This window comes from Phascolarctos cinereus, unplaced genomic scaffold (assembly GCF_003287225.1).
Source record: "Phascolarctos cinereus isolate Bilbo 61053 unplaced genomic scaffold, phaCin_HiC Scaffold_4;HRSCAF=312, whole genome shotgun sequence".
Lineage (NCBI taxonomy): Eukaryota > Metazoa > Chordata > Mammalia > Diprotodontia > Phascolarctidae > Phascolarctos > Phascolarctos cinereus.
In genome coordinates, this window is record NW_027555847.1 from 729,473,824 (window position 1) to 729,490,944 (window position 17,121).

The 17,121-nt window shown below is 56.5% G+C and overlaps 1 protein-coding gene across 4 annotated transcripts in view; it reads right to left on the reverse strand.

Annotated features, from left to right (window-relative positions):
- Window positions 1-17,121, reverse strand: part of CABIN1 (calcineurin binding protein 1) — a 108,122-nt gene that overhangs the window by 61,965 nt on the left and 29,036 nt on the right. For all 4 annotated transcript variants that reach the window (XR_013485626.1, XM_020977566.2, XM_020977564.2 and 1 more), the window contains exons 11-19: window positions 14,622-14,758; window positions 13,885-14,102; window positions 11,078-11,156; window positions 7,070-7,257; window positions 5,483-5,635; window positions 4,445-4,639; window positions 3,562-3,798; window positions 1,860-2,022; window positions 304-419 (exon numbers count right to left, since the gene is read on the reverse strand). Coding sequence is in view for 3 of the 4 variants with exons in the window: in XM_020977566.2 (XP_020833225.1) it covers window positions 304-419; window positions 1,860-2,022; window positions 3,562-3,798; window positions 4,445-4,639; window positions 5,483-5,635; window positions 7,070-7,257; window positions 11,078-11,156; window positions 13,885-14,102; window positions 14,622-14,758 (1,486 nt within the window). In the remaining variant the exon portion in view is untranslated. The remainder of the gene's footprint in view (window positions 1-303; window positions 420-1,859; window positions 2,023-3,561; window positions 3,799-4,444; window positions 4,640-5,482; window positions 5,636-7,069; window positions 7,258-11,077; window positions 11,157-13,884; window positions 14,103-14,621; window positions 14,759-17,121) is intronic.

Below are 17,121 nucleotides of genomic sequence, written 5' to 3' on the forward strand. Positions count from 1 at the left end.
ACTCACACTCGCACACACGAGTACACACACTCACATGTACATTCACACTCACACATGCACACATACTCATATTTGCACAAATGCACTCACATGCACATTTACTCACACGTGCACATATTCCTATACTCAGTCACATGAGCACCCACGTGCACACTCACACGCATACACTCACACTTGCACAAATGCACTCAGACACTCCCACGTACATTCACTCATGCGCTCACCAGCATGCAGTCACACTGGCACGCTCACACCCAAGCAGACACCCACAGAGGGCTGCCCAAAGCGTGTCCTCACACTCACATAGAAGCGCAGGAGTGCCCCGTTAGAGTTGCAGCACCAGGACCTCCTTCCCAGGTACTCATGGGCAGTGTTGAGTAACATGAGAGAAGACGGGAGCAGGGGGGTGTCTGGCCTTCCTGCAAGAAGGAAAGGAAACTGGGTGGGGGGAAGCAAGGGAGGAGAGGCACCTGCTGACGTCTCATCACCTCATGTCAACAAAGCACGCACTTCTGAAAATGAAGAAAAATGCCAACAGACAGGAGGAAGGCACCGATACAAGCCCTTGGCACCCACCGGTCTTGGGTTCAGAAGCCGCCCCCAATACCTCACCCAGTCAGTCACTAGGTATCTGTTAAACACCTCCCGCACACCGGCCCCTTTGCTAAGCACTGGCGACACAGAAGGAGGCTGAGGTGGTATCTGTCCTAGAGGAGCGCCTGGTTTAACAGGGGACAGCAAGCAGACAAATAAATCTGTTTAGAGCAAGCTCTGGAAGGGGCGACAGACGGGAAGCCCATGAGGTCAGCAGCGGCAGCAGAGGAGGGAGCACGGGCCAGGCCGGTGGATGGCCAGAGAGAATGCCAGAGACAGGAAGGGCTTGTCGGTGGAACAGGCCGGAGCCCAAGGCAGGGACCAGGAAGGGCAGCCGGGTGTTGGTTACAGAGGGCTTTGAACCCTGGGGGCCTGAGGGAACCAGCACAGTTTGCTAATACAGGAGGGACCAGAGGAGGGAGCAGATGAAGTCTGCACCAGGAGGTAGCAGGCTCACAGGGGAGATGTTGGGCCACAGAGTGGATGGGGGGCAGTGAAAGACAAGGAGGAGCATGGAGTCAGACACCATTAAGTGGGGGACTGTGGACAAGCCACTGCCCCTCTGCCTGCCTCAGTTTCCTCAGCTGTCTGTCACATGGAGATCAAAATACACCTGCCTCCTCCTAGGCTGGTTCTGGCGATCAGAGGAGATCCTCTTCATAAAGCGCTTAGCATGAGACCTGGCACACCATAGGTGATTAATAAATGCTTGTTCCCTTTCCTTGTCATCACTAATGCAAGCACAGGAACTCCACGGCTGGGCTGTGATACTGCCATGTCACAATGTCACACACCCCAGCACTGCCAGCAGGCCTCCCCGTGGCGTCTGCTGCCTCGAGGGCTGCCGTGAGTGCCTGCTGACTAGGGACCCGCTGGACACACAGTGGCAAAGGCAGCTGCTCTGCCGGGAGCCCCAAGAGATGGGGGCGCTCAGAGAAACACCAGATGCGCACACACTAGGAGAAGAGGGTATGTACACTGTGATGGATACATGTCAGACTCCACCACGATGTGGGCAGGGAGTTCCCACAGCAGAAGGGTTATTCACTGTGTGGGAGAAGACCCTGGGGCACTTGCCCTCCACTCTACTCCCCCAGCCTCCACCAAGGGCAAAGCCTTCAGCTGGGCCCAGGAGGGCAGGGGCAGCTCTCAGAGGCTGTGACGGGCCCGCAGCCTCCTCATCTGTGCCCAGCCCTGCTCTCTGCAGGCCAGAAGGATGGCCAGGGCCCAGACAGAGCCACGGGGAGCCCCGGCCAGGCCCTGACCTTCACTGTCCTCGGGGCTCTGCAGCTGCTGCTGCTGCTGACAGTGGGTCCGGAAGCCCTCCTCTTCGTGCTGGATGACACGGTGCAGGATGACCCACGGAAGCACCGAGGCTACGTACGGCTCCTTGGCTTCCTCCTGCACAGACATGCTGCAGTCGATGACCTGCCAGGGCAGAAACCAGGGTCATGAGGGATGGCGCAGAGGAGCCTCACAGCGGCCTCCAGCCTCAGCCTCCCGCTGCTCCCCCATGACCCTGTGAGCCACGGCAGGAGGGTACAGGGGGCATCGCCGGGGCTCAGACATGGCCCCAGACATCCGAAGAAGGAGGCAGCTCGGCAGCAGAGGCTTACCCTCTGGGACCCACATGGCGCAATCCCTAACCCTAACCCAAAATCAATCAACGAACTAACATTTCTTAAGTGCCCCTTATGTGCCAGACACCGGGTGGAGTGCTGAACCATGCTTCCTGTCTTCCCCACAACATTCCCCAATCGGGATCTTCTCCAGTCCCAATCTTCCACATCCTGGGCACTGAGGCCTGAGGCCAGGGGGCCTCTCACCTCATTGTGCCCCTCTGAAAGCAGCCTAAGAGCCACACCCCCCTGGTGACTCCCCTGGAGCTGGCAATCCACTAAGACCCTCCGTCTAGTTACATTACCAGGGCACCCCCAGAATCTGGGCTACCCGTGTGACAAATCACGTTTTTTAAGAGAGGACAAAACTAGCTCCGACGATCAGTCCCCTGAGAGAGGCCCCCCATGTAGCCCGGGGGCCTCCCGCTCTGCTCCTCTCGCTCGGTTTTCACAATTTTGTTACGTTTGCTTTTGAATTCCTGGGGCACTGCTCTCCTCTCCATTTACACATTGGCACATCCTCACAGTGGTGCCGACTGTTCACTCAGCTCTGCACCAGTTCACACGGCTCTTCCCAGCCTTCTCTGCAGCCGTCACGAGCATCATTTCTAAACAGCCACGTCACTTCGCAGCTGTCCCAACGATGCATCAGTGTGCGCATCACAGCCCAACTCCGCCCTTTTCTGTCGTTGCTGCGATGTGCAGGGTGTGCGGGGAAACCTCAGGGGGGTTGGTTCTGATTCGTGTTTCTCTCACTGCTGGTGACTTGGGGCATTCTGTTACCCGCTGTGGACACTCTGCAGCTGTTCTTTTGAGAACCACTTGTCCCCACGTGGCCATTTCTCTGCAGGGGATGGCTGTGAGCCATGTGGAGCATACATATTTATAAACTTATTATCTGCCATCTGTACATCTTGGATATGGAAGCTATCGAAGAGCTTTGATGCAAAGGCTTTTTCCCATTCGCTGCTCCCCTTCCTATTGCAGACGCACTGAAGTCGCCTGTGCAAAAGCTCTTTGGTGACAGAAGTCAGCCAGAGCTGAGAGGCTTGTGACGTTTCTCTTTTAACTGGTGCACGTGAAAGTCACGTAGCTGTTTAGATGGGAGAGAGGCATGGGCTGTGAGAGCTGAGCCTCGCTCCTGCCAGCTGCTTCCCCCTTTATCAAACAGTTCCTCAGTTCTGCCATCCCTGAGTCTTCCCTGGCCAGCCTGCACCACTGACCACTCTTTGTTTTAACCACCAACAAGGGCAGTCGGGACGGCCGCCTTAGGATGGGCTGAGGTCTGGGGCCTCTACTCACACCCCGCCCCAGGCAGGCCCGCGTGGGTGGAGGGGCTTGCACCTACCTGGATGAGGTTGTTGGCAAGCCGGACGAGGCTGGGGGTGCGAAGGGGCTCGCCCAGGATGCTGCTGTCTGCAGAGAGGGCCTGCTCGATGCCCAGGAGGAGCTGAGTGACCGTGGCCACCCACTCTTCCTTGGCAGAGGGGTCGGTCAGGTTCACCATCTGCTGGATGGCCTCCTGTAGGGCGACCTCAGAGCACTCAAAGCAGCGCGTGTAATCCTTGAGTTTGAGAAGGGCGTCCTGGGGAGAGGGGAGGCAGGCGCAGTTAGAGGGGGCACAGTGGGACCCCCCCGGCCACGTCCTTCCACAAGGGGGCCGCTAGGCTCTGGGCGGAAAAGGGAGCAGCCTGCCCTGCTCTGCCCCCAGGTGTCCCTGAGCCAGGGGCCACACTGCCACTGGAACAGATCCCCTTGTGTCCAGCAGAGCGGGGGGCCCAGGAGCTGACCCCCAGGGGCCCCCAGGCCCTTGGTTCGAGTGGGGTCCCTTCCAGAAAGGGCTCCCCGACGGGACCCTGCACATTCTACATGACACTTCTCACCCACAGAAGAGAAGGCCCGAGGGCCCCATGGGGGCCCAGGAGGACACCTCTTCTGATGCTCCAAACCCCTGGGGCCAAGCAGAGGCCAAAGAGCCCCAGTGACCTTCTGGGTCACCTGTCTGCCAGTGACCTGTCCTGGTGGAGCGTAAGCTACTGGAGGGAAATGACCTTGTATACTCTGTCCAGGTGGGGGTCCCCGGGGCTCTATCCTGGCTACACATACACACACACACACACACACACACACACATACACACAAACACGCAGGCGTGCAGGGGACTTCACCAAGCGGGCCAAGGGGTTGCTGAGTGTCTGAGGTAGGATGAGTCGGGGCCCCACAGGACTCACCTGCAGCAGGAGCAGCTGGGCGGGGCGCTCCGGGATGGAGGTGACAAACTCCAGGTGCTTGGTGCGGTCATAGCCACTGAGGCACAAGGTGGGCCGTAACAGGTGGGCCACGGCCTGGTAGTCACCCGCCTCGTAGAGCCGCTGCAGCTCCTCCAAGGACTGGCACCGCTCCAGGGACTTCAGGTTCTTATCGATCTGAAAAGGTCACAACCATGGGTGGGTTCGGAACAGCCCAGCCCCCAGTCTCTTGGGGTGTCTGGGCCGGAGGCCACAGCTGCCAGGAGAACTGAACGAATGAAGGACCAAAGCGGGGGTGGGGGGACCCTCCACAGGACAAAGAGATTGGGCAAAGATCCCGCGAGCAGGTGACAGGGGCAGCGGAGGACAGGGGCCGAGTGGGGGTGGGGGGGAGCTCTGGGGCCCCTGTCCACAAGGGTTGGTTGGGGGGGCCGGGCAGCACAGTGCTGTGGGGGAAGGGGGAGGCCCTGCAGGGCGTGACCCCGAAATGAGAAAGGGCCAAGGTGGCGCTGAGCTGGTTCCCCAAGTGGAGACAAAGAGAGTGGACAGAGATGCAGAGGGGATGGCCTCGGAGAGAAGTGAGGGTGAAGAACAGGGCAGGGGGCAGAGGGGCGACTTGAGGGCTCACAAACGTGGAGGTCTGTGGGTGATGCCAAGATCAAGGGTATGACCATCTGTGTGTGTGCGATGGCAGGGCTGAGGAACCATGAAATGGGCACAGTAGAGGGGCATCCACGTGGCGGCTGACGTGGGGAGGGAGCCAGGCTCTGAGCTCGCTGAGGTAGGCAGGGGAGGGTCTGGGGCGCCCTGGAGGTCAGCAGACGTCCAGGTGGGCCCGGTGACCTCCAAGGAGGAGCGGTGGGGCAAAGGGGAACAAGGCACAGCAAAGGTGCAGCTGGTGTGGAGGGGAGGGCCAGGGACAGACTGCAGATGAAGGCGGGTTTGTTCACCATGGGGCCGGGGCAAGCTCAGGCAGGATGCTTGGGGGCAACATGCCGCACCCCCCAGTGCCCCACTCACCTCCTCGAGGGAAACCACAGAATCCAGGTGAAGGTTGGGTAGCCGGATGAGAAGGCTCCTCGGCTCGTGGCTGCTGCCAGCCTGGACGGCGGCCGCATTCTGGAGGAGCTCCGTGCACATGTCGTAGTTCTCCAGGGCCTGGTCCATGTCTCCCTGACAACGAGGCCAACCAGTGGCATCAGCCCCTGCGCCTGGCCCCTCAGCCCTCCCCACCCAGACAGATTCTGCTCAGCACTTGCCCCTGCCTCAGCCCAGGAGGCAGCCAAACCTCAACGTGTCCAGAATGGACGTGGCTATCTCCACCCACCCCACCTTCCCCATCACTGTCGAGGGCCTCAGGCTCCCACTCTCAGGGTCACCGCAGAGTCCTCCCTCTCTGAACCCCCAGATCCTGTACTATGCAGCGGCCTGCCCAGTTCACCTGGGCTGCATCTCTCAATGTGCCCCCTCCTCTCCTCTGACCCCTTCCCCCTCCCCATCTCCTCACCCTTGCACCCCCTCCTCACTGCCTCGTGCTTCCCCCCACCCCCGTCCTCCTCTGCCCCCTCCACCTACTCGCGGGATCTTTGCCCCAATCTCTTCTTCCTGTGGAAGGCCCCCCTCCCCTGCCCCCCGCTTCAGTCCTTCATTCATCCAGTGCTCCTGGCACCTAACCCTAAGCCTAAATGCGCCTGCCTGCCTTGGTCTCTCCATTCAGCCTGGGCCTGACCCAATAACCTCCAAGCAGACACAATGCTCTGTTGGGGACCCTGCTATCCCACCCCCAGCCCATGGGCTCTTCCCTCCAGCTGCCCTGGCCTCCCCTCCCTCTCCGGCCATACTCCACCACGCTACCTGGAAGGCCCTGCTACAATCTATCCTCCCTGCCCCCTCAGATACCAGGCCCTTCCCTCTGCGGACCCCCAGTGTCTAGCCCAGGACCCAGCACACAGTAGACCCCTAAGAAATGCTGCCAACTGACTTCTCCCACACCGCTCACTATGAGCACCCCTTGCCTTCTCCCATCATTCTCCTCTTTCTGTATGAATCCTGCTTCACAATGTTTGTTGACTGACTGTGTGTGTAATGTAGATCTCAGAAGAGCTGTTTTTAGAGCAGTTATCAATGCACTCAGTTCAATTCAAGATGGGGAGGGGAGAAGATGGGGGGAGGAGGGTGGAAGAAGAGGAGGAGGAGGAAAGAGGAGGGAGAAGGAAAGAAGGAGGGGGAGGGGAGAGGGGAGGAGGGAGAAGGGGAGGAAGGAAAATAGTAAGAGTGGTAGGAGGGGGCTACCCTTCCCACCCTTTGACAAATGGGGGACCCAAGGCAGACCTGGTTGCAAGGCTAGGAAAGGGGTCTGAGGCAGAATTCAAACTCCTGCCCAGAAGGAAAATTTAAAAACCAAGCATCACCCCCAGGCCCATCTCGGCCCCCAGACCCACCGAACCATTCCCCGAGGGCCCAATGCTAACCCCCAGACTCCCCTGGGGCCCCAATCTCAACGTGAACAGGCTGAGGTGACTCTGGTCCCTGCCAGAGGTCAATCCATCACTATCCTAAGCAGGCAGCCAAAACCTTCTTGAATACCTCCAAGGACAGGGAACTCACCTGCAGAGCCAGAAAACGAGCCTTCAGCCAGTACACCCTAACGATGAACTCCAACCAGCCTTCCTCAAAGAGGTCCCGCTGGGAGGAGGCAAACGACAGCTGCAGAAGGTCCCCCAGGAAGTGAGTCCCCGGGAAGTCGGGTCCGAAGCGGCCATTCACCACCCCAGCCGGGCAATGCCGGGGAGACACTGAAAGGGATGGAAGAGGGAACACGGATTCAGAGCCTGCTGTGCACCAAGCCTCTGCCCTCAGGGAGCTCCCAGCCTAGCAGGGGAGGCCACATGCCCACTACCCCATACACAGCCAGGACAATGGAGAGAATCACCAAAGGGAAGGGCCTGCAGTGAGGAGGGGTCTAGGTGGGCTTCCTGGAGGAGAGGGGCACAGCCAGAGATGAAGAGGCTTGAAGATGGATGGAAAGGGAGGTATCAGGTATAAGAAGAGGGGGCTGGGTAACAAAGGAGCACTTCGTGTCTGCTCCCGGAGGCCACAGGAAGCTCACTGAGCAGGGGGTGACACAGGCAGACAAGGTTTTTAGGGAGAGCCCTTTGGTGGCTGACTGGAGGGGGGATCATGTTTGTAGGCCACAGGAGGGAGCCAGCAGAGACCAGAGAGTCCGTAGGCTGCCTTCCCTGTGACCTTGCTTGCCTCGGGTTCCCCATCTGTCAGGGGGAGCCAAGGTAGTCTCCTCCCCCTCCCCTCCTCCTTCTTCCTTAGGAAGATCAAAGAGAAGTGGGAGGGGGGCAATCTGCAGGAGGAGACAGCTCAGAAAGGATCAGCTGAGCAGGAGGGGTCGCCATGGTCAAGAGTGAGGCCCCCTCATCATGGAAGGAGATACTGACACCTGAGAGATGGCAGACAAGGAAGGGAGAGGGGGAGCTCCCGGTGAGCGGCCTCCATTTATCTGTAAAACCGGGGCAGGGTCTCAGCGGAGGGGGGAGCCATGGGAAGTTTGAGGGCGCTGGGGAGGCATGGAAGAGGGAGAGGAAGCTGACCGGAGGGGGGGGCCAGAAGGAGGTGGATGGTGGGGCTTGGCCAGGAGTAACTGAGGAAGGGGTAAGAGCCAGTGCATTCACCTGCACAGCTCATGCCCCGGGGCCCAGCTCATACTGCCCACCCCAGTTAGGTCTGTGTCCCCCGCACGCAGCCCCATGCCCAGCACACAGTCATGCCCTTGTGCCTACAATACACATAAGAAGATATCAGGTGACTCAGAGGTAGGGCAACACGGTCGTTACCCAACCCCTAAGCCCATATGTGACCAAGCCAGGGCCTTGCGTAGGGCCCCCAACATCAGTCATCCAGAGGTCTGTGGGCACTGGCACGCTTGCCCTTGGACCCTCCACGTTGTCTGTCTGTCTGTCTGTGACTCTCTCCTCCCAGCATCTCAGAACAGGCCTGACTGAGCCTGTCACCTTCCCAAAGATCAAGGGGCCAACAGGGGAGTCTCACCACTAGGCAGGAACAAGTCCCTGGACATGAGCACTGGGAACCCCGGGGGGAAGGAACTTTTCCCTCCCAGGGTTCAGAAGAAAGTGGAGAAGGCTCCCAGGCCATGCAGTTTCAAGGGAGGTCAGCCCAGGAAGGAGATACCAACAAGACTCAGGGAAACAGTTCCAATAGAGAAGAAAAGTGAGGTTTGTTTCAAGAGACCAATGTAGCTGCACAGGGAACTCCCCAACCAGTCCAGATTCCAGGCAGAAAGCAAACAAGCATTTACAGAACGCCTCCCCCCAGCCAGGCAGCGCTGAGCCAAGCACCCTCCAGTACTGCTCACTCGAGCCTCACAACCATGCGGGGAGGGAGGGGCTTTCATGATCCCTATTTCATAGCTGAGGTATCTGGCCTTGACGGGGTCACTCACTACGGGCTCCCCCCTCGAATACAAAGGGCAGAAGGCGATCACTCAGGTTCCCTTCTACATGGGAAATGCCAGTCAGGCCAAAGTGACCCCTGGGGAGCTGGTGTTCAAACCCAGGAGGCGCCTCAGCCGCACCCACTCCCCCGGCTGAGCTCTTCTCACCAGAGCCTCCATTCTTCATTCCCTCCTACTGTGCCTCAACTTGCTTTGCCAGGATGCCCCTGCTGCCTCCCTTTTATGTGCCATCCTGCGCCACTGGAGCGTAAGCCTCTTGAGGGCAGAGCCTGTCTTTTGCTCTCCCCGATACTGTGCCCAGTGCCTGTCCACAGGAGGCACTTGATCAGTGCTTGAAAACTGTTCTGGACAAGTCCAGGGCCTCCTCAGAGGCCAGACATCCCTGAGAACTGGTCAATGGCACAGCTAAGCCCAGACCCTGGATCTGGTCATGACAAATAAGAGAGGGCCTGGACAAGGGCAAATGTCCTAATTTAAAACAACTTTAAAGGAGGGGAAAAGAAGAGAGTCTGCCAACCCCACGGTCCTGGGAAAACTCTAACATGCCTCATTTAAGAAACCTCAATGGTGATGACAAAGAAGGAGCCTGCCTGGCTCAGTAAGCACAGGTCATGACGACAGCTGGCAGCATGAGGGGAAGGAGTGACTAGAGCTGACCTAGGTGACCTAGAGCTTTGGCTCTCCTGCTGTTCTGGTGGAGAAGATGGAGAGAAATGGACCAGGTGACAGAAGCAATTCAAAGGATTCTGTCCTGCTGAGCCAGCCAGGCCAGAGTGTCTGCTGACATACTGTGAGCATTGGTGGAGGTCTCCGGTGGGGCGCTCCAGGGATCTGCACCTGGCCCTGGGCTTTTGAACATTTCAATCAATGGCTTAGCTACAGGCCTGGCAGGCATACCTGCGCCAACAGGCGGTACAGTCAGAATCTGAAAAGTTCCTGCCAGGCTCCAGCACTGGCCTGAATCAAAGAAGAGGAAATCTAACAGCAAGATGGATAACATCTTGCACTACAGTATAGGAAATCAGCTTCGCTAGTGCGTGGTGGGAGAGGCCTGGTCAGCAAGCTATTCTTCTGAAAAAAATCTGGGGGTTTCAGGGCACTGCAAACTCCCCATGAGGGAGGCTAAAATGGTGACGCCATCTGAGGCCGCAATCGGCGGGCCAAAGATGCCAGGAGCCTGGAGGGAAGAGTCCTACTATCACCTGCCACTGTCAGCCCTCTGCTAGCATCTTAAGGTCAGTATCAGGTAGCAGGATACAAAGACAAGCTGGATAGCTTATAGAAAGTCACAAGCAGCACAGAGAAGGGCCAGGAGCTTGGAGGAGAGAAGCCTTAGATGGGGGGCCATGATATCTGGGCTGCCATGTGAAGGAAGGAGCAGTCCTGTTCTGTTTGGTCCCAGAGGGCAGACCCAGGAGCTGCAATGGAGGGAAACTAGGGAGCTGTCCCAGTGTGGCCTAGGCCACCCCAAGAGGCAGGGGGTGGCCCCTCTCCAGAGACCTTCAAGCACATGTCAGGACATTACTGTGAGGGTCTCTCCTGTGTATGGGTGAGAGCAGAGGGCGCTGAGGCCCCCAGTCAATGCCCTCCTCCTGACCAGCTGAGACAGAGGCAGCATCTGCAGGTTCTGGCACACAGGGCCCTTGATTTCCCAAAACGGCCACGGCCCTAGGACACAAGCCCACTGTCGGAAGGAATGCCCTCAAAGTGACAAGGGACTAGTCAGTATTAGGGGGACTGGAGGAAACTCACCCCAGGAATGCCTACCTCCAGCTACAAGCTGGCTGTGATTCAGAAAGTGGCCTGGATCTGCCTGAACAGCTCGCCACATTCGCAGTCATTGGCCATACTCTGGCTGGGCACAAACCCCAAGATGGCCACAGAGGAAAGACAGGCCCCCTCGGGCCTCCAAACTGGTGGCATCGCTAATGGGACGGAGGCGGCCTGGACACACCTGAAGGCACCCAAGGTCTCTGCCTCTGGAAACAAGTGGGCTGGGAGAATACGTGGCCCCCTCTGGGCACTCGATCCCATGGGCCACCACGCCTGCCCACTGCAGGAAGGCCCAAATCCAGGCAGGCAGGGCTCCCCCCAGGGGGGAGAAGGAGGGTCCCAGAAGTAGGGGTACCTACCTGCACAGCTTTTGCCTTTGGCCAGTAGCCACTGGTCCAGCTGGAGCTCCATGCATGACAGACCCATGAGCATCATGTCCTGGGGCAAAAAAGAACAGCAAGGCCTGGTAGGCGGCACATGGTGGGCAGGGAGCAGGCTAGCCCCCCAGGCAGAAAAGAAGACCACAGATGGACAGATGCAGGGAGGGAGGGATGGACGGACAGACGGATAAAGGGATGGGCAGAGAGAAAGAAAGCTGGAGGATGGATGGAGGAATAGAGGAACGGGAGATGGACAGATGGAGGGAGGGAAGGGTGGAGGGACAGAGAGATGGGCAGATGGACAGACAGAGAGAAGGAAAGATGGATGGATGGAGAAGTGGAGGAATGGGGGGATGGACAGATAGATGGAGGGAGGAACAGAGAAAGAAGGATGGATGGAGAAATGGAGGAATGGGGGGATGAGGGATTGACTGATAGATGGAGGGAGGGAGGGACAGATGGAGAGATGGACAGAGGGATGGACAGACAGAAGGAAGGAAGGATGGATGGATGGATAGAGAAATGGAGGAATGGGGGAATGGACAGATAGAGGGGGGTAGGGATGGGGCGGATGACTGGTTGAAGTCCTGCACGCAACAGTGCTGACCTCGCGCACCCTGTGGATGGGCCTACCACCCATGCTCAGCTCAGGCAGCCCTCCCAGGGCCATATTCCTTCATCATCCTACTTGGTCGTCTCCTTTTCCTTTCTGAATGTGCTCCATCCCAGCCAAGAGACCAAAGCCTCCCTGCACCTGACAGTGTGTGCCATGGCCTAGGCCGCGCAAGACCCCTCCCCCCAGACAGGCAGGCCCTGCCCCTCACGGAACCCCCACTCAGTGCCTAATCATGCCCTCTCATGACCCTTCCCACCTTGACCCCAGGCTAGCCTGAAAATACAGAAAAGAAATGCGAGGTATCCCCTAGCAAAGACAACTGCCCTGGAAACTAGACCCAAGATTCCCTGGATAACCTGAATGCTACAACCAAAGAAAAAGTGCAGGGCATCATATGTCAAAAAATCCTAAGAGAAAACTGCCAGGAATATTCCAGCCTTTCAGATCCAGAGCTTCCAGGTCAAAGAGAAAGGACCGCCAGGGCTTATCCTGACACCTGTGTTTCACCTTCCAATGTCTTACCCAGGTGTCAAGAAAAACATAAAAAGGTAAACCTGAATGAGCAGATCTAAACAGGGACAAACTGTCTCTATTCACATATGGAGAGATGATCCATGAGCCCCTTCAGAGCCCTATCTATCATCATCAGGTGCACAGAGGGAGTCCAGGTAGACAGGGAAGGCCTGGGAGTGGGTCTCTTATGTTCTGAGAAACTTAATGGAAATGGAGAAGAGGAGGAAGACATCTGGGGTTGGGGGAGAAGGTTAAGGGAAATTATCCCACCTAATCAGGGTACACAAGGAAACATCCACACAAACAATGAGGACAAGGCGGAGAGAGAGGCTCACACCAGAATCTGGTCAAAGGAGGAAGAAGCAGCACATACACAGTGTGAATACAGAAAAACATGTCAGTCAATGGAGAAACGGGAGGAACAGGGCAGAAGAGAGAATTCAAGGGAAGAGGGTGAAGGGAGGGATGAGTCCTGAGCAAGCCAACTGTAATTCAGGATGTACAGAAATACTGACAGCTCGATATGCAGCAGCCAAGAATGGAAGCCGAACAGGGCCCCTGAGTGGCGGATGGCCGAGCAAGTCAAGAGCAGTCAATGACTAGTTTTCCTTTCCTTTTCAGTTTGGGGGGTGGTGAAAGAAGGGTGAGAAGGTCGATTTTTGCTGATTGAAAAAATTCAATTAAAAAGAATGAAACGAGCAGCCCCAGTGATACGTCTTGCACAGCAGTGGGGGAGCTGATGACCTCCAATGAGCACAGCAGCCCCCACGGTGCCAGGCCTGACAAAGGACAAGCTCTCCTCTCCCTTCTCCACCCCCACCCCGCCAAAAGACAGGGGTGGCTTCAGGGCGCAGAGTGAGACATGCCACCGGCCCTTGTCCTGTTTGACTACATACATGGGCTACGAAGCATCTATTTTAGTCTTAATTTCCAATGTGGTGGGAGAGAGGAAGGAGAAAAATATAGATTTGTTATTTAACATTTTTAATTTTGAGAACATTTCAAAAAAGAAAAGGCAAATGGTAAAGGATGAGATAAAAGTGGAGGAAGAGAGGCCCCAAGAAGTGGGCACAGGAGGCAGCAGGTGTAAAGAGAAGGAACGCTTGGAAAAGGGTGGCCACTGCCGCTGGGAGCGGAGTAGGGAGGGCGGCCTGGCAGAGCCAGCAGGGTCAAGGAAATAGAGGAGGGAAGGCAGGGGAGAGGGAGAAGGAGAGCAAAAGGGGAGGAGGAAGAGGAGGGAAGGGACAGACAGAAGAGAAACAGAGAGAAAAGGGGACAGACGGAGAGAGAGAAAGAGAGAGAGAGAGAGAGAGAGAGAGAGAGGAAATGGGGAACGGGAAAGAGAAGAGACAGAGGCAAAAACAAAGAGGCACAGATGGAAAGAGACCGGCCTCGAGCTCCCAGAGGAGAGATGGGACAGGAGCGGATCAGGGCACGGTGGCAAAGGGAGGAGAGCCCCAAGGGCTGAGGCCAGATCGCCACAACCCTCTCCAACAAGGAGCAAGGGCCCTAGCGGAGGGAGGGTCACAGGGACGGGACCCAGGGCCCGGCTGAGGCACAGCAGAGCTGTCAGGCCCCAAAGGGTGTGCCCAGGGCCAAGGCCCTGGCTGCCAAAGCGAGGCAGGTGGGCCCCCAGGGGCACGGCTCTGTTCCATACCTTAATGTGCTGGTTACTACAGTCGCGGAGTAGAGGGTTCGGCAGGCCGCTGCTGTGCTTTCGCCAGCTGCTATAGATGCTGAGGACCACCTGGCCCAAGCCCGGGGGCCACTTCACCAGGAACTGCAGGCTCATCACCTTCAGATACCTCATCATCAGCTCCAGCAGCCCCCCGTTGTTCATGTTGTCCAGAAGAAACTTGTGCACGTCCTGCTGCTCTGAAGAGAAAGTCATTCCCCTCCAATGTGAGAGGAGTCTCCTAGCTGGCGTCTCCCTGAGGCCAGCCAGGTCACAGCCCAAGGCCCAGGGCCCAGAAGAGAGGGGCTCTCCCAGACGGGGTCTCCCACAGCCCAAGACCCAGGCTCAGAGAAACAGCAGCTCTCCCTGCCAGGATCTCCCAGGGGCTGGCCCAGGGCTCAGGGCCCACGAGAAAGCAGCTATCCATGCTGGGGCCTCCTAGGGGCCACTTGGGGCCTATGAAACAGCAGCCTTCACTGCCATGATCTCCCAGGGGCAGGCCTAGCCAGAGCCTGAGTCCCAGGGCCCTTGGGACAGAGGTGCTCCCTGCCCACCCACAGGTCAGCTTAGCAGCAAACTCCAAAGCCAGCTGGTTTGCAGTGAGGGACGGGCCCCTGGGAGGGCCATAAGGGCCCAAAACGACCCTGTGCCAAAGGGACATGGAAACCAAGCAGGGATAAAAAAGACAAGCAGGGCAGAGCAGGCGGCCAGACTCCTACCTGATTCCACAAACGTGGTGGAGTCAAATGACAGTCTGTGCGTGCCCACACTGGGGAAGTTCTCCTGCTTGATTTCTGATTGGACTTCATAGTTACTGAAGGGGTCATCCTCCTCCTCGGGGTCCAGTTTTCTTAACCTGCACAAACACAGCCCAGAAGGCCTAGTCAAGGAGAAGGTCCACCCCAGCCGCCACTGCTCTCTGATGTACACGCTTCCAAGGGAAGGGACACAGGGTCAGGGGTACTCTCAGAGAGAAAGGAGGCATCACCAAGCCCCTGGGCCCACCACTCCTGACCTTGGGCCATTTGCTGACCCCACCCAGGAGGAAATCTTCGCTCTGTCAGCCCTGAAACACTTCTCTTTCTCCCTCTCTTTTGGGTCTCTGTGCTTCAGAAGCCTAGCTCCCCTATAAAACGAGGCCCTGCACAAGCAGCAGCCGCCCCAAGGCAGACGGCCATCCCACACTGCCCACCGCAGGCTAGACACTGCCCAGGGGTGGGGGGGGGTGTCAAAGGCAGCTCTACCACACAGGGCCAAAGTAGAACTCATCACCTTCCTCCCCAGCCCAGGCTCAGAACCTCACAGAGAACGGCTCTGGGCATGGGGAGGGGGGAACGCGCTGATCTAAACACAAGAGGCATCCATAGCAACACATTTCAAAAGAAGAGATGAAAGCTTACAGATTTTTCCCACTTTTCAGTAGTTTATGGTTCTTTCCAGATTCATCCCAAAAAGCCTTTGCAATGGGTCTCTAGACGAGCTTTTTGTTGAATCTGCAACGCTTCACAATATGCCATTTGGGGGCATGAGCCTGGCATCCAGCCTGAGGCATTTACTGGCTGGATGACCCTTCATTCACCCTTTCCCTGCCTCAGCTTCCTCATCTGTGAAATGGTCATGAAGACAAAATGAGCGAACCCACAAGTGCTCTATCGATGCCAGCTGTTATTAACCTGAGATTAGACAGGCAACATGGTTGCACATTTCCACCACAGAAGGGTCCCAAGGAGAGACAAGCACATTCTTGGTCCGGCCTGGCATTCGATGCACATGGCCCCACTCCATCCCGGAGTCCCGCACCATCAGTGCCATCAGTGGGCTGACCCAATGTCCTGAGCCGGGCCCCCACTGTCAGTGAAGCGGCAAGCTGCGGCCTCTTAGTCTGACTGGCTGTCGCCAATTGGAAGGCAGAATACCTATTGTCTTCCTTTTTTTTTTTAATTTTTATTTTCAGTCCCAAATTCTTCTCTCCTTCCCAACCCCTCCCCCATCCATTGAGAAGGTAAGAAATACAATGATACCCATCATCCATATGAAATCTTGCAAAACATTTCCACCTTAGCCATGTCAAGGGAAAAAAAGAAGGAAAAAAGTCTGCTTCCATCTGCAGTCTGAGTCCATGAGTCCCTTCTCTGGAGGTAGTTCACAACTCTCGGGCACTGCTAATAATAGCCAAATCGTTCCCAGTTCTTCCATTGTACAATGTTGCTGTTACTGTGTGCCGCATTCTCCTGGTACTGCTCACTTCACTCTATATCAGTTCACATGAGTCTTTCCAGGTTTTTCTGAAATCCTCCTGCTTGTCATTTCTCATAATACAACAGTATTCTATCACATCATATACCATGATTTGTTCAGCCATTCCCTCAATTTCCAATTCGTTGCCACCACAGAAACAGCTGCTACAAATATTTAGATATCCTCTTCCTTTTTTTCCCTTTAATCTCTTTGGGATACAGACCTATTGGGGGCATTGCTAGGTCAGAGGGGATGCAGTTTGCTAGTCCTTTGGGCATGATTCCAAATTATTCTCCAGAATACTAGGACCAGTTCACAACTCCACCAACAGTGCATGAGTTGCCCCAACTTCCCATATCCCCTCCAACATTCACAGGTGTGAGGTGGTACCTCAGAGCTGTTTTAATTTGCATTTCTCTAATTAATATTGATTTGGAGCATTTTTTTTCATATCTATAGACAGACTATCTGCTTTCAAGGGGTATGGTAACAGCTATGAGAGTGAAAGGATAGTATTCATTATGGTCCAAGATTAGTAAGTCTGGTGTGAAGGCCTCTCTCTCCTAGTCCTGGAACTGTTAAATTTACCCAAATCTCCCTTTTTTTCTGGCAGCTCTGCTCAGCTGAGGACTACCACGTCAGAGGACATGGGCAGCGCTTCATTTGATGGGGCACACTGACAACAGAGCCAGGTTCTGTGAATGAACCACCTGTCCCAGCGGCTCTTAAATACCCTCTCCCCTCCGTCGAGGGCCCCCAAGACACCACTGATTTACTCTCCCCTCCTTGGAGCTTTCAGCCGGGAGTCAGGAGGCTCCCAGGGCCAAGGCCCTCACCTCCACGTCCCTTTTCTGTACAGCCATCTGGATAACTGGCCAGCTTTCCAACAGAGGGTAACGTCTGACCCTGATCCTCAGCGTCCCTAAGAGAACAGCCCGGATCGGCTGTGGGGGAGAAGCAGCCACCGCTTGGTGTCCTTTT